This window comes from Microcaecilia unicolor, chromosome 4, assembly GCF_901765095.1.
Source record: "Microcaecilia unicolor chromosome 4, aMicUni1.1, whole genome shotgun sequence".
Classification (NCBI taxonomy): domain Eukaryota; kingdom Metazoa; phylum Chordata; class Amphibia; order Gymnophiona; family Siphonopidae; genus Microcaecilia; species Microcaecilia unicolor.
Window position 1 is genome coordinate 304696433 of NC_044034.1, and position 24787 is coordinate 304721219.

The 24787-nt window shown below is 47.5% G+C and overlaps 1 protein-coding gene across 1 annotated transcript in view; it reads left to right on the forward strand.

The window, feature by feature from the left end:
- The window catches only part of LOC115469712 (disintegrin and metalloproteinase domain-containing protein 9-like), a 238436-nt gene that overhangs the window by 11303 nt on the left and 202346 nt on the right, over positions 1 to 24787 (forward strand). Inside the window, exon 3 of the mRNA XM_030202499.1 lies at positions 1735 to 1793. Coding sequence (XP_030058359.1) covers positions 1735 to 1793 — 59 coding nt within the window. The remainder of the gene's footprint in view (positions 1 to 1734; positions 1794 to 24787) is intronic.

The following is a 24787-nucleotide window of genomic DNA, read 5'->3' on the forward strand; positions in this document are numbered from 1 at the left end:
TTCAAAGGTATTGCCTCAAGCTATTGTTTCCAAGTTAGCTCAGGCTGATAGTCTACCTCAATCTCCTCCTGTGGCTAGTGGAGTGATTAGACCAGCAATTGTGACGCTGGAGTCACTATGGGATATGGTTTACAATATCCAAACCTCTATGCAAACTACTTTAAAGCAGAATTCTTCTGATATTGAAGTTCTTTCTGAGGCTGCCCTGCTTCAAGCACAAGTGCCTGCACAGCAAACCCAGAAATTGGAATGTGTGGCTATCAAAATTCAAGAAATGGGATCTATAGAAACAGCTTTGGTTAAAGACAATAATTTCCTACAAAAACGACTTGAATACCTTGAAAATCAGACTAAAAGGCTTAACCTTAGGTTTCTTAATTTTCCCAAATCGCCATTAATTTCTCCTTTGGAGATGGTTAAAAAATATTTGGTGGACATTCTGGGAATGGATAAGGACTCACTCCCTCCCATTACACGGGCTTATTACATCGGGAGTACTGGAGTGGTGGTGGGAAATCCCCCCGTAATAGGGGAGGGAATGAATCTTACCTCATTCCTAGAAAGCTCATTAGAAATAGTTACTCAGAGGTTAACTCTGCTTGCCACTTTCGCGTTGGAGCCTGATAGGAATGCCGTACTACAGCTTTCGTTGAGACACTTAGAAAATCTGTTTTTGGGCTCAAAGGTCCGTATCTTTCCAGATCTCTCACGGCCTACACAGATGAGACGAAGGGCCTTTTTGGAACTTCGCCCCAGGGTGGTGGCATTGAGAGCAAATTTTGTTTTGCGATTTCCTTGTTTTTGTAATGTGGTGCTTGAGGGTAAACATTTTCAGTTTGTAGATCCAAAACAGTTGAAAGAGTTTATTGATGCAAGAGTTGATGTGAATATAGTAAACCTTCCCTAATTTAGCAGGCTGGGGTCTGAACCAGAGGAAGCATCTATTGATTATTAATTTTTGTATCTTTTTTCTTTTATAATTTCCTTAATCTTGGAATCAAATTTCTTTAACTTGTGGACAAATGGGCTGTAAAGATATATACTTATCATTTTTGTTTCCTAATGTTAAATAATGCCGATTGCATATTCACTTTATGTGGTGATATATTGGAAAATTTAAATAATAATAATAATAAAAAAATCTTTATAAAGATACCTTGAGTCAATTCTGTAAGTGGGCACCTTGTGGTGAGAGCTGATTCTATAAACTTAACCGGGTAATGATATGCCTTACATTTACATGCCCGCAGTTAGACCAACCATAGACTTGACATAACTACGATCAAGTAAATGTGGCAAGGACATGCAACTGAGTAGTACTCTGTAAATTATGCATGTAAATGAGAGCCCCACCTATATTATACTCACCCATATATATGCCCACTTGCATTTACATGTTGTGCCAATTATGCGTGCCCTTACAGAATAGCACTTAGTTGCTCTGCTGTCATTTTCACATGTAATTATGTGTGAAAGAGACGGTATTCTGTACACTTATGTGCTCAAGTGGCATGTAAATGCGAGTGCCCTGTAGTAGAATTGTCCTTCAAATGACTACATCAAAACACTTTTTGTGCCCAGCATAGGTGTATGTCCCCTCTAGTTTAAAAACACTGACCTCATGGACTGCATTACACTATAGAATAAATATCTAACTGAAATTAATATCACAAAACTATTTGTATGGATGTTACTTTTCACATATGTTTCATTTTTTTGCTCTGAAAAATTCAGCTGTCTTATTCGATTGTAGTAACAGGGAAACAATATACCCTTCGCCTGAAAAAGAAGACGTAAGTGACATTTTTCCTTCTAAATCTTCATGCAGAGTAAATTGCTGTTATTATGATACTTTTGCTAGATTTCTATTTTCAGAGGGCTGTAGGATATTGTCTGATCAAGTTGCCAGGTAATTCCAGCAAGGTGAAATTACCTTTCAAGTGATCAGAAATCTATGTTCTCCTTTTAAATAGGAATAGATCCTTTGGAACATGATGGTGAAAATGTTTAAAGTATTTATTAAAGCTAAAATTAAAATAACACCTGCAGAAGTGCTAATGGGGAGATGTCTATCCTTTTTACAACCTAGGTAGTGATTATTTAGGTTCATTGAGTATTGAAACAGAACTTGCTTGAATGATTTAATTTCGATCATTGGACTTTATTGCTCCTATTCGGTGTGTACTCTGAAATAAATACAGTAAAGACAACAAAAATAATCAACATAAGAATAGCCATACTGAGGCAGACTGATGGGACACAAGAGAATAAGGTGGGAACCTCCACCCATGAATGAAAGGAGGCTTGAGTCCTAAACAAAAATCATTTATTATATGGATTGCACCATTAAGATGATGGTTTATTTTTTATTCCAGGAACTTGTCCAAACTCAGATATGCTAACCACTGTTACCACATCCTCTGGTAACCATAGGCCCTTTTCTCCCACCAGAAAATGCTGTTCAATCAAGCTTGTCCAAACCTTTTTTTATCAGGCTCCCCGTTGTAAATTTTGTAACTCTTGGAGAGCCAAAACATGTGTGCGTGCATGCACTCATGCTCTCTGGAAAACAAGCCTATACCTTTTAATTGGACTAACTTATTACATTTTAACTATTTTGGGAGTCCAAAGCCTCCTTCCTTAAGTAAGGACAACATAGTAACGTGGAGGGGCATAATCGAACGTCACTGGCGAAATAGTTTGCCGGCAATCTATTGTGTCGGTGGCGCTACAGCTGGCCGGAACCATATTTTCGAAAAAGATGGCCGGACATCTTTTTTTTCAATAATACGGTTTAGCCCAGCCAAATGCCTTGGATGTCGCTGGGTTTGAGATGGCCGGTTTTGTTTTTCAGCGATAATGGAAAAAAAGTGCCAGCGATCTCCAACCCGGCGACATCCAAGGCATTTGATCGTGGGAGGAGCCAGCATTTGTAGTGCACTGGTCCCCCTCACATGCCAGGACACCAACTGGGCACCCTAGGGGTCAGTGCGGTGGACTTCCGAAAAACCTCCCACATGCATAGCTCCCTTACTTTGGGTGCTGAGCCCCCCCAACCCCCCCAAACCCACTACCCACAAATGTACAACACTACCGTCGCTCTTAGGGGTCAAGGGGGCAACTACATGTGGGTACAATGGGTTTTGGAGGGCTCCCATTACCAGCACAAGTGTTACAGGTAGAGGGGGATGGGCCTGGGTCCACCTGCCTTAAGTGCACTGCGGTACCCACTAAAAGTGCTCCAGGGACCTGCATACACGCAGGCCTCTAGGACTTGTTGCTGCTGTATAACCTTGACACACCAGTTGACACCTAAAGACTAAGCTCTTTGAAAAAGTCCTTTATTTGAATAAGCACGTTTACTCACAGTTAACTGCAGATCAGAGGTTGTGTGCCCCACTGGCAAAGAGTCTCCCTGGTACTGAGATTAGCAGTAGGTCAGAACTGGCAGAATGGTGTACAATGCCCTCTTTCAGCAACATTCAAGGTACTAACTAAGTTCTCTAACGTGGGTAACACATGAAAGGGATCTAAAACTGGCTTACAAAAATGGCCACTACCTCATGGACTACCGGAAACAAAACAGGGCGCACACTGACCCAGTTAGCAGGGGGAAAAGCACCATGGGAGTAGAGCCCACTACCCTACACCCACCACAATGCATTGCTGATGTGACTCTGCAGTGCACCTAACAGAAAAGATGTCACACTCACCTGAGAGCCACATCACCACCAGGGAAAGGCTGTCAGAGAGAGGATAGAACACATTCTGCTGTCATGGAGGTGGGTAAGGCATTTGAGGTTGGCATAGAGGCTGGAAAAATATGTTTATAATTGTGTTTTTTGGTGTGGGAGGGGGTTGGTGACCACTGGGGGAGTACGGGGAGGTCATCCCCGATTTCTTCCGGTGGTCATCTGGTCAGGTGGGGCACCTTTTTGAGGCTTAGTCATGAAAATTAAAGGACCAAGTAAATCCAGCAAAACACTGCTTAACGCCGCTTTTTTTTCCCATTATCCACGAAAGCCAGCCATCTGGTAGCCACCGACACGCCCCCTTGAACTTTCGCCGGCGAGGCGATGGGAAAGCGGCGATGCTGTCAAAAACACTGCTTTCGATTATACTGATTTCGCCACTTTTGAGAGATCGCCAGCCATCTCCCGATTTATGTCGGGAAATGGCCGGCGATCACTTTCGAAAATAAGCCTGATAGTATAAGTGATGGCAGATAAAGATCTGAACAGTCCATCTACTCTGCCCAACAGTCACATTCATTATCAATTCAAAACTAAATCAATGAACGTGAGTACTTTCTCCGAGGACAAGCAGGCTGATATTCTCACGTGTGGGTGACGTCTGGAGGATGTCTAGCAAAATTCTCTAAAAGTCTCTTCTGGAGTGTTACATCGCGCGTGGTGTTCGTACTGCGCATGCGCGCACATAGTTTCCCGCCCGTCACGCGGTCACACTCCTCAGTTTCTTCATTTCCGCGTCTGAGGAGACACGGAGTTCTTTTTGAGCGCTTCGCGTTTCCTTGCTCCCGGAGTGAAGTTTCTTCTCGTCTTCGTCGAAGACCGTGCTTCCGTTCCTTTTTACGAGGACTGTTTAAAAAAACAAAAACTTTTTCCCTTTTATTTTTCAGTTTTTTTCCCTCTTTATACGTTTTCTTTATTTTTCGTCGCGACCATGGTTAGGTTGCTCGGTCGGGTTTTTTCTCCTTGCTTTGTCTTGATTTTTCTGACAAAATCGCGTCTTTTGATTTCACGGACGCAATTTTTCCCGCCATGTCATCGAAGACGCCCAGCGGCTTCGAGCCATGCGCCCGCTGCAACCGGACCATCTCTGGCACTGATCCGCACTCCTGGTGCCTTCAGTGCCTTAGGCCCGACCATCTTCAGGAGACCTGTAAGTTGTGCCTAAAAATGAAAAAGGGCATTCAGATCTCCAGAGAGGCCCAGAGAGAAAAACTTTTTGGGTCTGTTACCTCGGCGTCGACATCGGTACCGTCGACGTCGCGGGCAGCTTTGGCGTTGGGAGACCAGGTGAAGGCTGCTAAAAGACCAATGCATGCTGGGAGCAGTGATGCATCAAGCGGGTCTCCACCTGCCTCGGCGCCTCCTGCTTTGCAGGGCCCCCGGGACCGACCTGTATCGGACCCGGCCCCGAGGAGGCGTGTGGATTCCACGTCCTCACTGGTACCGAGGAGTCTCGATGACTGGCGTCGGGCGAAGGCCAAGAAGCACCGTCATTGTTCTCCTTCTCGACACTGTACCGGGAGCTCCGGGTCGTCGAAGCATTCGGCACCCGAGAAACGTCGACGCCATGAGGATCGCTCTCCCTCTGTGATGGAGGTGTCGACACAACGGTCATCTGGCAGCCCGGTACCGGCTCCCCAGCCTCTGCAGATTCTGTCTCCAAAGCCCACACCGCAGCCTTCCTCGACAGCTTCTCTAGATGAGCGCATCAAGGCTATTTTTCCTGGTTTTATGGAAGCGGTGCTGCACCATTTGCGCCCGGCATCAGAGGTACCGGTACTGATGGTGCCGGAGGCTCCTGTGGCATCTAGCCTTTTGCCGGTGGTGAGGTCTCCTTCACCGGTACTGGTGTCGGGAGCCTCCCGAGTCGACTCTCCATTGCCATCGGTGGAGGAAGCTTCACCGGAATCTCCTGGGGAGTCAACCTCTCAACACCGTCATTGAGGTCACCGCACCTCCATGTCGAGACGGGCTCAGATCCGGGCTGCTCTTTCTGAGCTGTTGGCCCCATCCGATGATGACTCATCTGATGAGGATGGCAGGCATGGAGTTTTCTCTGCCAAGGATTCTCTAGGTCTTCCATCTGATTCAACTCCCTCACCTCAGAGGCAGCTCTCCCCTCCGGAGAGCTTGTCTTTTTCATCTTTTGTGCGGGAAATGTCTGAGGCCATTCCCTTCCCTGTGGAGACTGTGGATGAGCCCAAGGCCAAGATGCTCGAGGTCCTGGATTATCCATCTCCACCTAAGTCTTCTACCACAGTTCCTTTTCATGATACACTCAGGGAAGTGCTGATGAGGAACTGGGAGAAGCCTCTTTCATTCCAACTATCCCCAAAAAGGCTGGGTCCCAGTATCGGATCCACGGGGAACCCAGTTTCGTCCGGCCTCAGTTGCCTCATGATTCTGCAGTGGTGGATTCCGCTCTCAGAAGGGCCAAGAGTTCTAGGAACTTTGCCTCGGCGCCCCCGGGGTGGGAACATAGAACCTTGGACTGTTTTGGGAGAAAAGCATATCAGGCTGGCATGCTCGCATCCAAAATTCAATCCTACCAGCTCTTTACGAGCATTCATTTGTGGAACTCAGTGAGGCAGCTTGAGAGCTTGGTTGATGCGCTCCCGCCGGAGCAGGCCAAGCCTTTTCGTCAAATGGTCAGGCAGCAGAAGGCGTGTCGCAAATTCCTGTCCAGGGGCATTTACGATACTTGCGATATGACCTCCAGATTTTCTGCTATGGGTATAGTGATGCGCAGACTCTCATGGCTGCATGCCTCTAACCTGGAGGAAAGAACTCAGCAGAAGATTGTGGATATCCCTTGCCGGGGGGATCATCTTTTTGAAGAGAAGGTTGAAGAGTTGATTGATCATCTCTATCAGCGTGATAATGCTATGGATTCTCTCTCCCGCCGGGCACCTTCTGCATCTACTTCCTCATCTAGGAAGTTTTTTAAAGGGAAGATAAGTGCTTCCTATGCATCTAGGAACCGTAGGTACACTCCTGCTTCTCAACAGCCAGTTTAGGCTCTGCCACAGCGCGCTCGTTCTCGTCAACAGCGTGCGCCGAAGCAGGCCCCTGCAGCTCCCCAGCAAAAAACAGGGACGGGTTTTTGACTGGCTCCAGTTGAGCATAACTGCTATCAAAGTGTCCGTGCCGGACGATCTGCCTGTCGGAGAGAGGTTAAAATTTTTTCACCAAAGGTGGCCTCTTGTAACCTCCGACAGATGGGTTCTTCAAATAGTCCGGTTAGGATACACCCTAAATCTGGAATCCAAACCTCCAAATTGCCCACCGAGAGTTCAGTCCTTCAGCAGTCACCACAGGCAAGTACTTGAAGAGGAACTCTCCGCCCTTCTCAGCGCCAATGCGGTCGAGCCCGTTCCACAAGGGCAAGAAGGGCTGGGATTCTATTCCAGTTACTTCCTTGTGGAAAAGAAAACAGGGGGAATGCGTCCCATCCTAGACCTAAGGGCCCTGAACAAATATCTGGTTCGAGAAAAATTCAGGATGCTTTCCATGGGCACCCTTCTTCCCATGATTCAGGAAAATGATTGGCTATGCTCTCTGGACTTAAAGGATGCTTACACTCACATTTCGATACTTCCAGCTCACAGGAAGTATCTGCGGTTTCGGCTGGGAATGCAGCACTTTCAGTACTGTGTGCTGCCTTTTGGCTTGGCGTCTGTGCCCAGGGTATTTACCAAGTGCCTGGCAGTTGTTGCAGCGTCCCTATGCAGACTGGGAGTGCATGTGTTCCCTTATCTCGACGATTGGCTGGTGAAGAGCACCTCCCAGGCAGGAGCTTTACAGTCCATGCGGATAACTATTAAAGTGGTGGAGCTACTAGGGTTTGTAATCAATTACCCAAAGTCCCATCTCAGGCCTGTTCAAAAATTGGAATTCATAGGGGCTCTGTTGTGCACGAAGACAGCTTGTGCCTATCTTCCTGAGCCAAGAGCAGACAACCTTCTGGTCTCCAGGGTTCAAGCGTCTCAGCAGATCACAGCTCGGCAGATGTTGAGACTTCTGGGGCACATGGCTTCCACAGTTCATGTAACTCCAAGGGCACGTCTACACATGAGATCAGCTCAGTGGACCCTAGCCTCCTAATGGTATCAAGCTACAGGGGATCTAGAGGATGTGATCCAGCTGTCCACTGACTTTCGGAATTCCCTTCAGTGGTGGACAATTCGATCCAATCTAGTTTTGGGGCGCCCATTCAAAATTCCTCAGCCACAAAAATTGCTGACGACGGATGCATCCCTGCTAGGGTGGGGAGCGCATGTAGATGGGCTTCATACTCAAGGAGTTTGGTCCCTTCAGGAAAAGTGTCTTCAGATCAACCTCCTGGAGTTGCGAGCGATCTGGAACGCTCTAAAGGCTTTCAGAGATCAGCTATCAAACCAAATTATTCTAATTCAAACAGACAATCAGGTTGCGATGTACTAACTCAACAAGCAAGGGGGTACTGGATCTAGCCCTCTGTGTCAGGAAGCCGTTCAGATGTGGCTTTGGGCTCGCCAACACGGCATGCTTCTCCAAGCCATTTATCTAGCCGGCGTAAACAACAGTCTGGCCGACAGGTTGAGCAGGATAATGCAACCTCACGAGTGGTCGCTGAACATGGCTGTAGCCAGAAAGATTTTCCGAGAGTGGGGCACCCCCTCGGTGGATCTTTTTGCCCCTCAACTCAATCACAAGGTCCCTCAGTTCTGTTCCAGACTACAGGCCCATGGCAGGCTAGCGTCGGATGCCTTTCTCCTTCATTGGGGGACAGGCCTTCTATACGCGTATCCTCCCATACCTCTGGTGAGGAAGACTTTGCTGAAACTCAAGCAAGACCGAGGGACCATGATTCTGATAGCACCCTTTTGGCCCCGTCAGATCTGGTTCCCTCTTCCTCTGGAGTTATTTTCCGAAGAACCGTGGAGATTGGAGTGTTTTCCAATCCTCATTACTCAGAACGAGGGGGCACTTCTGCATCCCAACCTCCAGTCCCTGGCTCTCACGGCCTGGATGTTGAGAGCGTAGACTTTGCCTCCTTGGGTCTTTCTGAGGGTGTCTCCCGAGTCTTGCTTGCTTCCAGGAAAGATTCCACGAAGAGATGTTATGCTTCCAAGTGGAAGAGGTTTGCCGTCTGGTGTGACAGCCAGGCCCTAGATCCTCGTTCTTGTCCTACACAGACCCTGCTTGAATACCTTCTACACTTATCAGAGTCTGGTCTCAAGACCAACTCAGTAAGAGTTCACCTTAGTGCGATTAGTGCTTATCATCAACGTATAGAAGGTCAGCCTATCTCTGGACAGCCTTTAGTTGTTCGCTTCATGAGAGGTTTGCTTTTGTCAAAGCCCCTTGTCAAGCCTATTCCAGTGTCATGGGATCTCAATGTTGTTCTCACCCAGCTGATGAAACCCCCTTTTGAGCCACTGAATTCCTGCCATCTGAAGTACTTGACCTGGAAGGTCATTTTCTTGGTGGCTGTTACTTCAGCTCGTAGGGTCAGTGAGCTTCAGGCTCTAGTGGTTCATGCTCCTTATCTTAAATTTCATCATAACAGAGTAGTCCTCCGCACGCACCCTAAGTTCCTGCCGAAGGTGGTGTCAGAGTTCCATCTGAACCAGTCGAATGTCTTGCCAACATTCTTCCCCCGTCCTCATACCCATCCTGGCGAAAGAAAGCTGTGCACTTTGGATTGCAAAAGAGCATTGGCCTTTTACGTGGAGCGGAGAAGCCCCCACAGACAGTCCACCCAGTTGTTTATTTCTTTTAATCCCAACAAGAGGGGAGTTGCTGTCGGGAAATGCACCATATCCAATTGGCTAGCAGATTGCATTTCCTTCACTTACTCCCAAGCTGAGCTGACTTTAGAGGGCTATGTCACGGCTCATAATGTTAGAGCCATGGCTGCGTCAGTGGCTCATCTGAGGTCAGCCACTATTGAAGAGATCTGCAAGGCTGCGATGTGGTCATCAGTCCACACATTCACGTCACTACTGCCTTCAGCAGGACAGTCGACGCGACAGTCAGTTTGGGCAGTCGGTGCTACAGAATCTGTTTGGGGTTTAGAATTCAACTCCAACCCTCCTAGCCCCATTTTTATTCTGTTCCAGGCTGCACTCTTAGTTAGATGTTTCTTGTTTCAGGTCATTGCGAGGTCCAATTGACCAATGGTTATTGTTTTGAGTGAGCCTGGGGGCTAGGGATACCCCACACGTGAGAATATCAGCCTGCTTGTCCTCGGAGAAACCTTCCCACCTCCCCTTTGGAGTTGCCTTTCTTTTCATCTATTGGATTCAACTGAGGAGCGTGACCGCGTGACGGGCGGGAAACTACGTGCGCGCATGCGCAGTACGAATGCCACGCGCGATGGAACGCTCCAGAAGAGACTTTTAGAGAATTTTGCTAGAAATCCTCCAGAGGCCAACGTGACGTCACCCACACGTGAGAATATCCAGCCTGCTGTCCTCGGAGAATACCTGCTTCAGGTAAGAAACTTCGCTTTATCATGGTCTTTCTTTGGTGTTTCTGGGACATAGACCATGGAAGTCCACCCGGCTCTGTCCTTATTTCTATCTACTGGAGTTGCTGTTAAAGCCCACTCCAGCTTATCTGGATCCGTCATTTCATTTGCGGGACACAGACCTTGAAAGTCTGCCTGGCACTGTCCTCTTTTCTTCTCCAAATTACTAGAGTTTCCAACAAAGCACTCTCCAGCCTATCCTAAACTGGATTGCTGTATGTGGGACATAGATTGTACAAGCCAGCCCAGCACTGGCCTTAGTTTTACAGCCAGAGTAGCCATCTAAGCACCACTTTACAAGCATGTTTTTTATACCATTCATTTTCTAATTAGAGTTCCACTGTGTTAATCCCATGCCTTTTTGAATTATGCCACAGTTTTTTTTTTCTCCACCATCTGCCTTGAGAGGGCATTCCTGGCATCAACACCTCCTTTCTTCTGCTGGTTAGGCCTCTCTCTGTACAGCCTAACATCCTTTGGCTACGGCCACCACCTTGTCACACCGTTTTGTCACCTTCAGATCATCGGATACTATATACTTCTACTACTTATCATTTCTATAGCACTACTAGACGTACGCAGCGCTGTACACTTGAATATGAAGAGACAGTCCCTGCTCGACAGAGCTTACAATCTAATTAGGACAGACAAACAGGACAAACAAGAGATAAGGGAATATTAAAGTGAGGATGATAAAATAAGGGTTCTGAACAAATGAATAAGGGTTAGGTGTTAAAAGCAGCATCAAAAAGGTGGGCTTTTAGCTTAGATTTGAAGACGGCCAGAGATGGAGCTTGACGTACCGGCTCAGGAAGTCTATTCCAGGCATATGGTGCAGCAAGATAAAAGGAACAGAGTCTGGAGTTAGCAGTGAAGGAGAAGGGTGCAGATAAGAGAGATTTACCCAGTGAACGGAGTTCCCGGGGAGGAATATAGGGAGAGATGAGAGTGGAGAGGTACTGAGGAGCTGCAGAGTGAATGCACTTATAGGTCAATAAGAGGAGTTTGAACTGTATGCAGAAATGGATAGGAAGCCAGTGAAGTGACTTGAGGAGAGAGCTAATATGAGCATAACGACACTGGCAGAATATTAGTCGTGCAGCAGAATTTTGAACAGATTGAAGAGGAGAGAGATGGCTAAGTGGGAGACCTGTGAGAAGCAAGTTGCAATAGTTTAAGCGAGAGGTGATAAGAGTGTGGATGAGGGCTTTGGTGGTGTGCTCAGAAAGGAAGTGGCGAATTTTGGTGATATTATAGAGAAAGAAACAACAGGTTTTAGCAGTCTGCTGAGTATGTGCAGAGAAGGAGAGGGAGGAGACGAAGATGACTCCAAGGTTACGAGCTGATGAGACAGGAAGGATGAGAGTGTTATCCACAGAAATAGAGAATGGGGGAGGAGATCCCTTTCCGTGTCTGTGCATATCAGCCTCTCACCGCCTAACAAATATGGCTCCCTTGGATTTCTACTCCCTAAGTGCAGCACTCTGCACTTCTTTGCATTTAATTTTAAATGCCAAAAATTAGACTATTCTTCTAACTTTTGCAGATCCTTTTTTATGTTGTCCACTCCCTCCGGGGTGTTCACTCTGTTACAAATTTTGGTATCATCTGCAAAAAGGCAAACGTTACCCTCTAACCCTTTGGCAATGTCGCTCACAAATATATAGAACCAGTGGCGTAGCAAGGGTGAGGCATTGGGGGCGGTCCGCCCCAGGTGTCAGCAGGTGGGGGGGGGGGGGGGTCCGCTGGCGCCGAAGTCCCCACCTGCCCACCAGCTCCATCGACAGACGACACTCTTCTCCTGCCACCCGGCACCCAGCCTTAAAATAAAATAAAAAAAATCAGTGAAGCGCCTTGCGTCTGCTGTGCTGTAAAAGAAGCAAATTGCCTAGTCACGTCGGCCCTTCCCTCACTTTGTCCTGCCCTCGCGGAAATAGGAAGTTACATCAGAAGGCGGGACACAATGAGGGAAGGGCCGACGTGATGAGGCGATTTGCTTCTTTTACAGCACAGCAGATGCGAGGCGCTTCACTGATTTTTTTTTTTTTAAGGCTGGGTGCCGGGTGGCAGAAGAGTGTCATCTGTCAACGGAGCTGGTGGGCAGGTGGGGACTTCTCCACCACCGCCAACTCCAGGCTCCGCCCTTTCTGCCTCGCCTCACCTCATGCGTGGAACAAACTCCCTGAGCCCATACGCCAAGCCCCCTCCCTGCCCATCTTCAAATCACTGCTCAAAGCCCACCTCTTCAATGTCACCTTCGGCACCTAACCACCACACCTATACTCAGAAATCTAGACTACACCAACTTGACATTTTGTCCTTTAGATTGTAAGCTTATCTGAGCAGGGACCGTCCTTCTTTGTTAAATTATACAGCGCTGCGTAACCCTAGTAGCACTCTAGAAATGTTAAGTAGTAGTAGTAGTAGTGGGGACTGGGTCGGGGAGGGGGGCTCAGATGGGAGAAGGGGACTGGGTATGGGTGGGCTCAGATGGGAGAAGGGGACTGGGACTAGGACTGGGTGGGGGGGCTCAGATGGGAGAAGGGGGACTGTGTCCGTGGGGGCTCAGATGGGAGAAGGGGGACTGTGTCTGGGGGTGCTCAGATGGGAGAAGGGGACTGGAGCTGGAACTGGGGTCTGACATTGCTGCCTGGATGTCCAACTGCCACCTGAAGCTGAACATGGCCAAGACCGAACTTATTGTCTTCCCACCCAAACCCTCTTCTCCTCTCCCTCCACTCTCTATCTCAGTTGACAACACCCTCATCATCCCCATCTCATCTGCCCGCAACCTTGGTATCATCTTCGACTCCTCCCTCTCCTTCTCTGCGCATATCCAGCAGATAGCCAAGACCTGTCGCTTCTTCCTTTACAACATTAGCAAAATTCGTCCTTTCCTCTCTGAGCACACCATCCGAACTCTCATCCACTCTCTCATTACCTCTCGCCTCGACTACTGCAACCTACTCCTCACTGGCCTCCCACTTTGCCACCTATCCCCCCCTTCAGTCCGTTCAGAACTCTGCTGCACGTCTTATCTTCCGCCTGGACCGATATACTCACATCTCCCCTCTCCTCAAATCACTTCACTGGCTTCCGATCAGGTACCGCATACAGTTCAAGCTTCTCCTCCTAACCTACAAATGCACTCGTTCTGCAGCCCCTCCCTACCTCTCTACCCTCATCTCCCCATACGTTCCTACCCGTAACCTCTGCTCTCAAGGCAAATCCCTCCTTTCAGTACCCTTCTCCACCACCGCCAACTCCAGGCTCCGCCCTTTCTGCCTCGCCTCACCCCATGCTTGGAATAATCTCCCTGAGCCCATACGCCAGGCCCCTTCCCTGCCCATCTTCAAATCCCTGCTGAAAGCCCATCTCTTCAATGTCGCCTTCCACTATTCAAGAAATCCAGACTACCCCAACTTGTCATTTCGTCCTTTAGATTGTAAGCTCCTTTGAGCAGGGACTGCCCCCCCTTTTTTGTTAAATTGTACAGCGCTGCGTAATCCTCTACTACTACTTAACATTTCTAAAGCGCTACTAGTAGCGCTATAGAAATGTCAAGTAGTAGTAGTAGTAGTAGAAGGGGGCAGGAGGGAGAATGGGGCCATGCCTGGGGTAGGTGGGAGAATGGGTCTGGGGCTGAAAATGGGGGCCCTAATGCAAGGCATGTGGATGAAGGGGACTGGAATTGGGGGCTGAAAAGGAGGGTAGGTGGGATAAGGGGGCTAGTACTGGAACTGGGGGCTGAAAAGGGGCAGGGGCTGAAACTGTGGAGACTGGGGGCTCAGGACTGGTGGGAGAAAAGGGCTGGGGTTGAAATTGGAGACTGGGGGCTGAAAAGGGGACAGGGAGAAGTGGCTGGGGCTGAAGCTCGGGACTGGTGTGAGAAAAGGGCTGGGGTTGAAGCTCGGGACTGGTGTGAGAAAAGGGCTGGGGCTGAAGCTGGGGACTGTGGGATAGTGGGGCTGAAACTGGGGGCCGGAAAGAGGGGGCAGAGAGAGAGAGGGGACAGATCCTGGTGGAAGGGGAGTGAGAGGGAGAGCAGACCCTGGATGGAAGGTGGCGCGAGAGGGAGGGCAGACCCTGGATGGATGGGAGAGGGAGGGCAAATGGTGGATTGAAGGGGCAGAGAGAAAGGGCAGACAGTGGATGGAAGGGGGAGAGAGAGAGGGCAGACAGGCATATGGTGGATGGAAGGGGCAGAGATAGAGGGCAGATTTGGATGGAAGGGAGAGAGAGGGCAGACAGTGGATGGAAGGAGCAAGGAGAGAGGTCAGATTTTGGATGGAGGGGACGGCAGAGAGAGAGAGCAAAGGCAGATGATGTAAGGAAGACAGTGAAAAGAAGATGAGGAAAGTAGAAACCAGAGACAACAAACTATAAATAAAATATATATTTTTATTTTTTTGCTTTAGGATAAAGTAGTATTGTAGATGTGTTAATAAATGTTTATAAATAGAACATGTAAATAAGGTAATCTCTTTATTGGACTAATTTTAATACATTTTGACTAACTTTCGGAGAACAAAACCCCTTTCCTCAGGTCAGGATAGGATACTGTAACAGCACTATACTGTATTGACTTGAGGAATTTTGGCCTCTGAAAGCTAAATGTATTAGTCCAATAAAGTGGTATTTTATTTTCTATATTTGTTTTATTTCTATTTGTAAATTTGTAAAGTGGTGATTGGTATTTGTTCGTTTTTTCAAATTTACATCTACTGTCTTTTTATTTTGCACAGTACTAGGGGACATTTTCTGTTTCTGTGGTGTTGCATTGTATGCAGAGTCTGGTATCTTGGGGATTCAGTTTAATTTTTGTCTAAATAGAAAGTTTATGATTACTTATTCTATAGTGGTTTAGGGTGTATCTGTGTTTGTGAAAAAGACATGGCTTTCAGTTGGCACTGACTGTGCAGGATCGACGATCTGTACTATTCTGTCTGGTTTCGTTTTACAATAGATGAATTGATGTTCTAGTGCTCACTGTAGTGTTTAAGATGCTTTCCTTTCCCTTGTGTGACTTGTAGAAATTACTGCTTATGGTATGCAAAAATTGCTCGATAGGTCCTGAGTGTTTTGTATTCTCGGTATGCCTAGTACTGGATTTTGGAGGGGGGTGTTAAAAAATGACCAGCCTCGGGTGTCAACTACCCTAGGTATGCCACTGTATAGAACAGAATGGGACCCAGCACCTATCCTGGAGGCACTCCACTTCTCACATTTCCTTCCTCTAATTGAATTCCATTAACCACCACCCTCTGGCGTCTATCTGTCAACCTGTTCCTAATGTAATTCACCACTTTGGGTCCTAACTTCAGCCTGTCAAGTTTATTCAAGAGCCTCCTATGAGGAACCGTGTCAAAGGCTTTGCTAAAATCTAAGTAGATTTCATGTAGTGCACATTCTTGATCTAATTCTCTGGTCACCCAGTCAAAGATTTCAATCAGATTCGTTTGGTACGATTTACCTTTGGTAAAACCATGTTGTCTTGGATCTTGTAACCTACTGGATTCCAGGAAATTCACTATCCTTTCCTTCACCATCACTTCCATTACTTTTCCAATAACCAAAGTGAAGTTTACCGGCCTATAAAAAGGTGTCACCTTTATTTCCATTTTTCTTTTTATATTTTTAAAGTAGCTTAACACAGCTACCATATTTATTAATCCTAAATTAAAGATAAAATTCTTTGCTGTCTGGCCATTTATTTTTCTCTAATTGTGTTGGCCCTGTCTATTTCCCTCTCTGCCCCTGGCATGCAGCATTGTCCCTATCTGTCCTCTCTCTTCCTCCCTCCTCTCCCCCTGTGCATCATTTGCCATTACCCTGTCTCTTTCCTTTTGTCACCCCACATCCTGCATTGCCCCTGTCTCTCTCTCTCTCTCTCTCTCCCTCCCCCCATCATCATGCACTGCCTCTCTCTCCTCCTCCCACATGACATCCATCATTGCCTGTCTCTGTCTTCCCTGCCTCTCCGTCCCCTCCACGGCACCATTCAACATTCTCTCTCTCTCTCTCTCTCTCTCCAGTCTCTCTCTCATTTTGCCCTGTTTCTCTTTTCCTTTCTACCCATCCAGTCTTGGCTCATTTGCCTCCCTTGACATAAACTATAGTACAAATTGGGAAAACAGTTTCCTATAAAGGTGCACCCTATAGACATAGGCTCTTGGAAACCGATAATATTGTAAGCATAAACAACCCATGTGTAGGAGGAAAACCTCAAGAAGCACCTTTTCCCACTCACAAGGCAGGCAAAAATGTGTCCATCGGCAGTCTGAACGGAATAATACTGGACCGGAGGTTCTGATGCAGCAGTGGCAAAACGTTGACCATGGTCTGAGTAACGAAGGAGCCTTAGAGGAGACTGAGGGCTTTTCAGTTAAGCTAAGTACCTCTGTTCTTAACATCTGAATAAGCTCAAAGAAGGTGCGAGCTAAGATTTTTGAAATGTTAGGTACTTTGAACCCCAGGAGGTTTTTCCAATGATGAAGAAGCCCTAGCCCTTTTTGCCTGCCTTGTGAGTGGGAAAAGGTGCTTCTTGAGGTTTTCCTCCTACACACGGGTTGTTTATGCTTACAATATTATCAGTTTCATTTGCCTCCCTCCCATCCACCTACTTCATGCAGCTACAATTTCCTCCCTCCTGTTGTATCTCCGCCGGGTCCATGCTAATAAACAACCAAGGAAGTTGCGAGGGACTGCAGCTGTCTGCATGCCACTACTGCTTCCTATGCTTGTCCTATCTCCTGTGATGTAAATGGGACTAGCACAGGAAGCAGTAGAGGCTGTAGGTACATTCCTTTTTGCCCTGCTCAGCCCCCAGCATGCTTGTTCTCTTCAACAGTGAACGCAAAAGGCCCAACCAGCTCCCCAGTTAAAGCATTCCTGACTGGCTCCAGATTAGCATAGACCAAAATCAGTGAAGATGACTCAAAAGCAATGGATGACGCTCCAGAAGAAAATTTTTTTTTTATTAAGGATGATAGACTTGACACAGCTGTGTTTCGGCCAACTAGGCCTGCATCAGGAGTCTAATACAAAACTTTTCTGGACAGGGGCTTACTCAGTCCCTCCTCTGGTAGATAATTCGGTCCAATATGACCCTGGGACTACCATTCCAAATTCCTCCACCCCAGAAGGTGCTAACAATGGATGCATCCAACGGGGTGGGGAGCTCATTTAGACAGACTTCACACTCAATGTCCATGGTCAGCCCAAGAGATGGATTTTCAGATCAAACTTAAAGAGCTCTGGGCAATTTGGAATGCTCCTAAAGGCTTTCAGAAATTGGCTGGCTGTCCAAACAAATTGTGCTCATTCAAATAATCAGGTTTCAATGAATTATGTCAACAAACAGGAGAGATATAGGTTCCCTACCTTCTGTGTCAAGAGGCTGTCAGGATGTGGAACTGGGCCGTCCAACACAGGATAGTTCTCATAGCCACATACCTGGCGGGAAACCTCAACAGCATGGCCGACAGACTGAGCAGGTTAATGCAACCTCACAAATTGTCTCTCAGTATGGGTATTGCCTGTGAGATTTTCTGAGAGTGGGGCACCCCCTCAGTAGCTCTCTTTGAGGGGCATAATCGAACGGGGCGCCCAAGTCTTCTTGACGGCGTCCTCGCAGGACTTCCCTGTGAAGGGGCGGGGAAACCCGTATTATCAAAACAAGATGGGCGGCCATATTTCATTTCAATAATATGGTCAGGGACGCCCAAATCTCCACATTTAGGTCAACATTAGAGATGGTCATCCCTAGAGATGGTCGTTCCTGATTTTCGGCGATAATAGAACCTGAGGACGCCCATCTCAGAAACGACCAAATCCAAGCCGTTTGGTCATGGGAGGAGCCAGCATTCATAGTGCACTGGTCCCCCTGAAATGCCAGGACACCAACCGGGCACCCTAGGGGGCACTGCAGTGGACTTCAGAAAAAGCTCCCAGGTGTGTTGAGCCCCCCCCCCAAAAAAAAAACCCCACTCCCCACAACTGTACACCATTACCATAGCCCTTAGGGATGAAGAGGGGCACCTAGATGTGGGTGTGGTGGGTTTTGGAGGTCTCACATTTACCACCACAAGTTTAACATGTAGGGGGGGATGGGCCTGGGTCCGCCTGCCTGAAGTGCACTGCTGTACCCACTAAAACTGCTCCAGGGACCTGCATACTTCTGTCATGGAGCTGGGTATGATATTTGAGGCTGGCATAGAGGCTGGAAAAATATTTTTATCATTTTTTAGGGTGGGAGGGGATTAGTGACCACTGGGGGAGTAGGGGGAGGTCATCCCTGATTCCCTTCAGTGGTGATTTGGTCATTTAGGGCACATTTTTGTGGCTTGGTCGTAAAAGAAAAAGGACCAAGTAAAGTCGGCCAAGTGGTCATCAGGGACGCCCTTCTTTTTTCCATTATCGACCGAGGACGCCCATGTGTTAAGCACGCCCCAGTCCCGCCTTTGCTATGCTTCTGACACGCCCCCAGGAACTTTGGTCATCCCCGTGACTGAAAGCAGTTGAGGGCGCCCAAAATTGGCTTTCGATTATGCCGATTTGGGTGACCCTGGGAGAAGGATGCCCATCTCCCGATTTGTGTCGAAAGATGGGCACCCTTCTCTTTTGAAAATGAGTCCATCAGTCACTCAACGCAATCACAAGGTCCCTCAGTATTGCTTCAGGCTCAGGTCGCATGACATTAGCATTGAATGCCTTCCTCCTTCATTGGAGGACAGGTCTTCTGTATGCATATCTTCCCATTCCTCTTGTTGGGAAGGCTTTGCTGAAACTCGAGCAAGACTGGGGAACCATGATCTTGATTGCCCCATATTGTCCCAAACAGATTGGTTTCTGCTTCTTCTGGAGTTATCTTCTGAAGAACCATGGAGATTGGACTGTGTTCTGACTCTCATTACGCAGAACGAGGGGTCTCCTACATACCAACCTCCAGTCTCTGGCCCTCAAGGCTTGTATGTTGACAGCATAGAATTTACCTGCTTGAATCTCCTGGAGGATGTCTCCAGATTCTTACTGGCTTCCTAGAAACATCCTACTAAGAGATATTATTTCAAATGGAGGTTTGCCATCTGGTGTGAGGGAAAGGCCCTAGATCCTGTTTCTTACCCTAAACAGAACCTGCTTGAATACCTTCTGCACCTCTGAGTCTGGTCTCAAGACCAACAATAGGCTTATCGTCACCATGTAGAAGGTAAGAGCATCTCTGGAGAGCCTCTAGTTGTTTGATTCATACAAAGTTTGTTTTTGACAAAGCCTCCTGTTAAATCTCCAACTGTGTCCTGGGACTTCAACTTCATCCTTACCCAGCTGATGAAATCTCATTTTGAGCCACTAATTTACTGTCCTCTGATGGTCTTGTTTTTGGTAGCAGTTACTTCAGCTCGCAGGGTCTGTGATCTTCAGGCCCCAGTAGTGGATCCACCTTACACAAAATGTCATCACAACAGAGTAGTTCTCTGCACCTACCCTAAGTTTCTTCCTAAAGTAGTGTCAGAATTCCATCTTAGCCAGTCAGTCATCCTGCCAACATTCTTCCCCAGATCTCATGCCCATCCTGGTGAAAGCGCACTGCACACCTTGGACTGCAAACAAGCTTTGGCATTCTACCTGGAGCAGGCTAGACCCTATAGACAATCCACTCAACTTTTTGATTCCTTTGATCCCAACATGATGGGGGTGACCATCGGTACATACACTCTTTTCTATTGCCTGGCAGACTGCATCTCTTTCACTTATGCTCAGGTTGGGCTGACTCTGGAACGCCATCCTGCTCATTTTCGAAAGGGAAGGGCGCCCATCTTCTGACACAAATCTGGAGATGGACGCCCTTCTCCTGAAGCCGCCCAAATCGGTATAATGGAAAGCTGATTTTGGGCGCTTTCAACTGCAGGCCGTTTAAGGGGGCATGTTGGAGGCATAGCGAAGGCAGGACAGGGGCATGGGTAAGAGATGGGCGCCCTGGGTTGATAATGGAAAAAAGAAGGGCGGCCCTGACGAGCATTTGACCGACTTTACTTGGTCCATTTATTTTCACGACCAAGCATCAAAAAGTGCCCGAACTGACCAGATGAGCACCGGAGGGAATCGGGGATGACCTCCCCTGACTTCTCAAGTGGTGATTAACCACCTCCCACCCCGAAAAAAAAAGCTTCATAAACTTTTGTCTTTTTTATTTTTTTTAGAGCATGTCCTTCACTAAGCCTCCGTCCGACGGCAGTTGAAGACATCCTTCCCTGCAATGGCAGTTGAGGACGTCCTCAAGGACTTCCTTCCCTGTTACAGCACTTGAGAATGTCCAAAATGTGGATATTTCTGTGAGAAGGATGTCCATGCCTTTGCTATGCCACTGACACCCCCTTTATTTATTTATTGATTTGGATTTTGGATCACAAGTAGCCACAGTGGGATTTGAACCACCCACCTCCAGATTGCCAGACCAGTGCTCTAGCCACTAGGCCACTCCACCACTCCATTCCACTTCCTTGAAATTTGGCCATCCCTGAGGGGGGGGGGGGGTATGTGTGTGTGTCAGCAGAGGCATAACTAAGGCATGGATGTCCTTCTTTCAAACATTTTGGACGTCCTCAACTGTCCCCCACAGGGATGGCCAAATTTCAAAGGTGTGGAGTGGCCTAGTGGTTAGTGTACTGGCCTTGCAATCTAGAGGTGGTCAGTTCAAATCCCACTGCTGCTACTTGTGATCCAAAATCCAAATAAATAAATAAAGAGGGTGTTGGAGGCATAGCAAAGGCATGGATGTCCTTCTCACAGAAACATCCATATTTTGGATGTTCTCAACTGCCGTCACAGGGAAGGACATCCTCAACTGCCGTCGCTTCCCCTTCTTAGGAAGGAAATCGTGTGCAAATGAGCTAACAGCGAGCAGCTCATTTGCATGCAATTTCCTTCATGCATGCCCGTTCCTTTCCAGGTAAGGGAAAGGCTTTTCCATTCAGTTAGTGGAACCAGTGCACTATGAATGCTGGCTCCTCCCACGACCAAATGGCTTGGATGTGGCCGGGTTTGAGATGGCCAGCATTAGTTTCCATTATCGGCGATCTCAGTGGCGTAGCTAGCATACTTGACACCCGGGGCCGACCTTTTTTTTTAACACCCCCCCCCCCCCCGTCCTGACCTTTTACATTATGACCCCTCAACATCCCCCCCCCGTCCTGATCTTTTACATTATTATTATGACCCCTCAAGTCAACACCCCCCCGTCCTGATCTTTTACATTATTATTATGACCCATCAACACCCCCCCACCGCAGCTTGCTGGTCTAGTGCTCGTCATCAAATTTCTAGCAGCAGCACTGTGACTGCAACAGCAGCAGCCGAAATAAATAAAGAGATCCATGCCGCAGGGCCATTACCTGGATAAAGACTTGATTGAGACCAGAGATTTCTTCTCTAAGTTCTCTTCTGCTGGTGGCGTGGCCTGTGGACGGCAGGGGTGGAGCCTGGAGGAGGACGGAGTGGAGCCACTGCAGTGAGTGCAGGAAAAGGTCAGGCCAGGGCAGGGGAGGAAGCAGCTTAGGGCAGCCAGTCACGCAGTGAGTCAGGGCAGTCAGAGGCAGAGCCTCAGCGCCTGGGCCAGAGAGGACTCGGAGACCCGACCGGGAGGAGATGCGACTCACGACGATTACAGCGCTACTCACTTCTCGGCCACAACACCGCAAGGCGCAGCGCACTGACGCGCACGCACCACGCAGGGTGCCGCAGGGGAAGGAGGCATTGTCGTGACGTCGTCGACAGCGGAGCCGGCGCTGGACAGTGGAGGAAGCAGAAGACGAGCAGCGCCGTGGGAGCAGGTATAAAGCTTGCGCGCCGCATCGGCAGACCACAGCAGGACACCCCCCCCTATTGGTTGGCACCCGGGGCGGTCCGCCCCCACCTTGCTACATCACTGGGCGATCTCTAAGGGATTTGGCTGGCCCCGACCGTATTATCAAAACGAAAGATGGTTGGCCCTTTGGTCATGGGAGGAGCCAGCATTCGTAGTGCACTGGTCCCCTTGAAATACCAGGACACCAACCGGGCACCCTAGGGGGCACTGCAGTGGACTTCAGAAAAAGCTCCCAGGTGCATATCTCCCTTACCTTGTGTGTTGAGCCCCCCCCCCCCCCAAACCCACTCCCCATCTTGTTTCGATAATATGGTCTTGTATGCTGTTTGATGGGGCCGGCCTTAAAGATGGCCGCCCATATAGCTGGCCGGCCTCGTTCAATTATGCCCCTCTATGTCACAGCTCATAATTTCAGAGCTATGGCTGTGTCAGTAGCCCACTTGAGATCAGCCTCCATTGAAGAAATTTGCAAGGCTGCAACGTGGTCTTCATTCCACACATGCACATCCCACTACTGCCTTGATCAGAACACCTGATGTGACAGCCAGTTTAGTCAGACAAGCCTGCAGAATTTGTTTTGGATCTACAATCCAACTCCACCCTCCTAGGCCCATTTTATTCTGTTCCAGGTTGTACCTTTACAACCAGTTTGTATATAGTTTCAGGTCAGTTGATCTACTTGGCCTCACTGTTGCGAGTCACTATTGTCCTAATCATATTGTTTTTGGTGAGCCTAGTAGCTAGGGATTCCCACATGTGAGAATTGTATGGTTTGCTTGTCCTCCGAAAAAGCAAAGTTACTTACCTGTAATAGGTATACTCCGAGGACAGCAGGCCAATTATTCTCACATACTCTCCCACCTTCTCTAAGAGTTGAATTTAGTTTATGGCTATGTTGTTGTACGGCTGGTCCCGCGCTTGTGAGTCATGCGGGATGGTATCTGCGCATTTGCAATGAGAACACTGTTTCAAGTTCTTAAATGGATAGTATATTAAGTAGCATTTCCGCACTGGGCTCCATGGATTACAACACTCGCATGAGAATAATTGACCTGCTGTCCTTGGAGAATACCTGTTACAGGTAAGTGACTGCTTTACCGCAGCTTAAAGTGGCTTTACATGGGGCAAATTCAGGCATCCTACGATAAGTTTAAAATTGATGCATGCTATTTGCATGAAACTTTGTTTTTTGCATGGAGAGGCGTGTCTGGAGTAGAGAGTGGGTGCTTTTTGGACATAGATGTCTTGTGAAGATAAAAAAACTTGACCAGTGAAGACTATAATGCGTAATGCTCATTGGTGAAGAAGAGACCATTGAATTGCGTTGCTGAGGTCAAGAAAAACTTTGTTAGATAGATCTTTTGAAAGTGCACTTGATTGTGGGTGACTTACCCTTATATATGGTTTTATGATTAGCACCTAGTAGTTTATTACTGTTTTGGAGAATGGGATCAGCTTGCACAAGCATATTACTGTGCACTAACTGATTGGCACAGGATTACCTTGTGAGCCTTTACCACCTACAAAATGGGTGTCAATAGGTAGGTACTTGGTAATTTTTTTAAATGGCTGCATGCTAATGGTGACATTAGTGCATGACCATTAATGCAGAAGATGGAAAATCGGCCATTTTACTGCTGCAGTAAAAATGACCAGATCGTGCAGGAAAAATCTATGTAAGGGTGTGCTAAAGCCACTTTATACTGCAGCTTAGTAAAAGGACTTCAAATGCATTAAGTGTGATATCGTAAAAATGAAATGAACATAGTACATTAACAAATGGTCTTATACAGAGCCATCATAAAACTGTAGCAAAAGATACTGGGCCTGATTATTCAGCATTATTTAACCAGCCAGGAGCCGTTCCTGGCCGGTTACATAGTCCTTAGCTGGCTAAGCGCTAATATTCAGCATGAGATAGCCGATTATCTCCACTGAATATTAGTGCTTAGCCGCTGGCCAATAACAGGTTATCCGCGAATATTCAAGCTCTGGCCAGCTAAGTTGTTAGTGGGCAAATCAGATTGCATAAATAGCAGTCCTATCTTTACCCACTATTAACTTAACCAGCCAGCACAGAATATTCACATAGCTGGTTAAGTTAGAGCCAACCACAAAAGACCCTGGATATTCAATGCTGGTCACCGGAAACAGCCCAGCATTGAATATCCAGGGTCAGCGCTGCTGGTGGCAGTTAACCATGCTGCCTGCCGATGATTGAATATCAGGGGGGACTGTGCCTAAATTTTAATAACCTGCACTTACTGTCAATACCTGAACAAAGGAGAGGAAGGAAAGATGGTTTTGGTTCTGTGTGATTTTGCATCACAGCAGCTCTTTAATGGCAAAAGTGTGCTTCCTGCAAAAAAATAGTGCAAAATGCCTAAAAGTTGGTATTTTGATGTGTTTCTGGGAGCTTTGTGCTATTTTTCACACAAGGTACGCTTTTACTTTTGGTGGGGCTGGTTATAGGGACACCCTAGCACGTGTTATATTCATGCAGACATTTTTTCTCTCCTAGTACAGAGCCATTAAAACAGACATCATGTTATGAGAATCACGTGCATAACATTCAGAGTTTCTATCTATTGATTTATTTACTTATTTATGACAGTTATATCCCACATTAAACATTAATTAGGTTGAAACCTGGGAGCA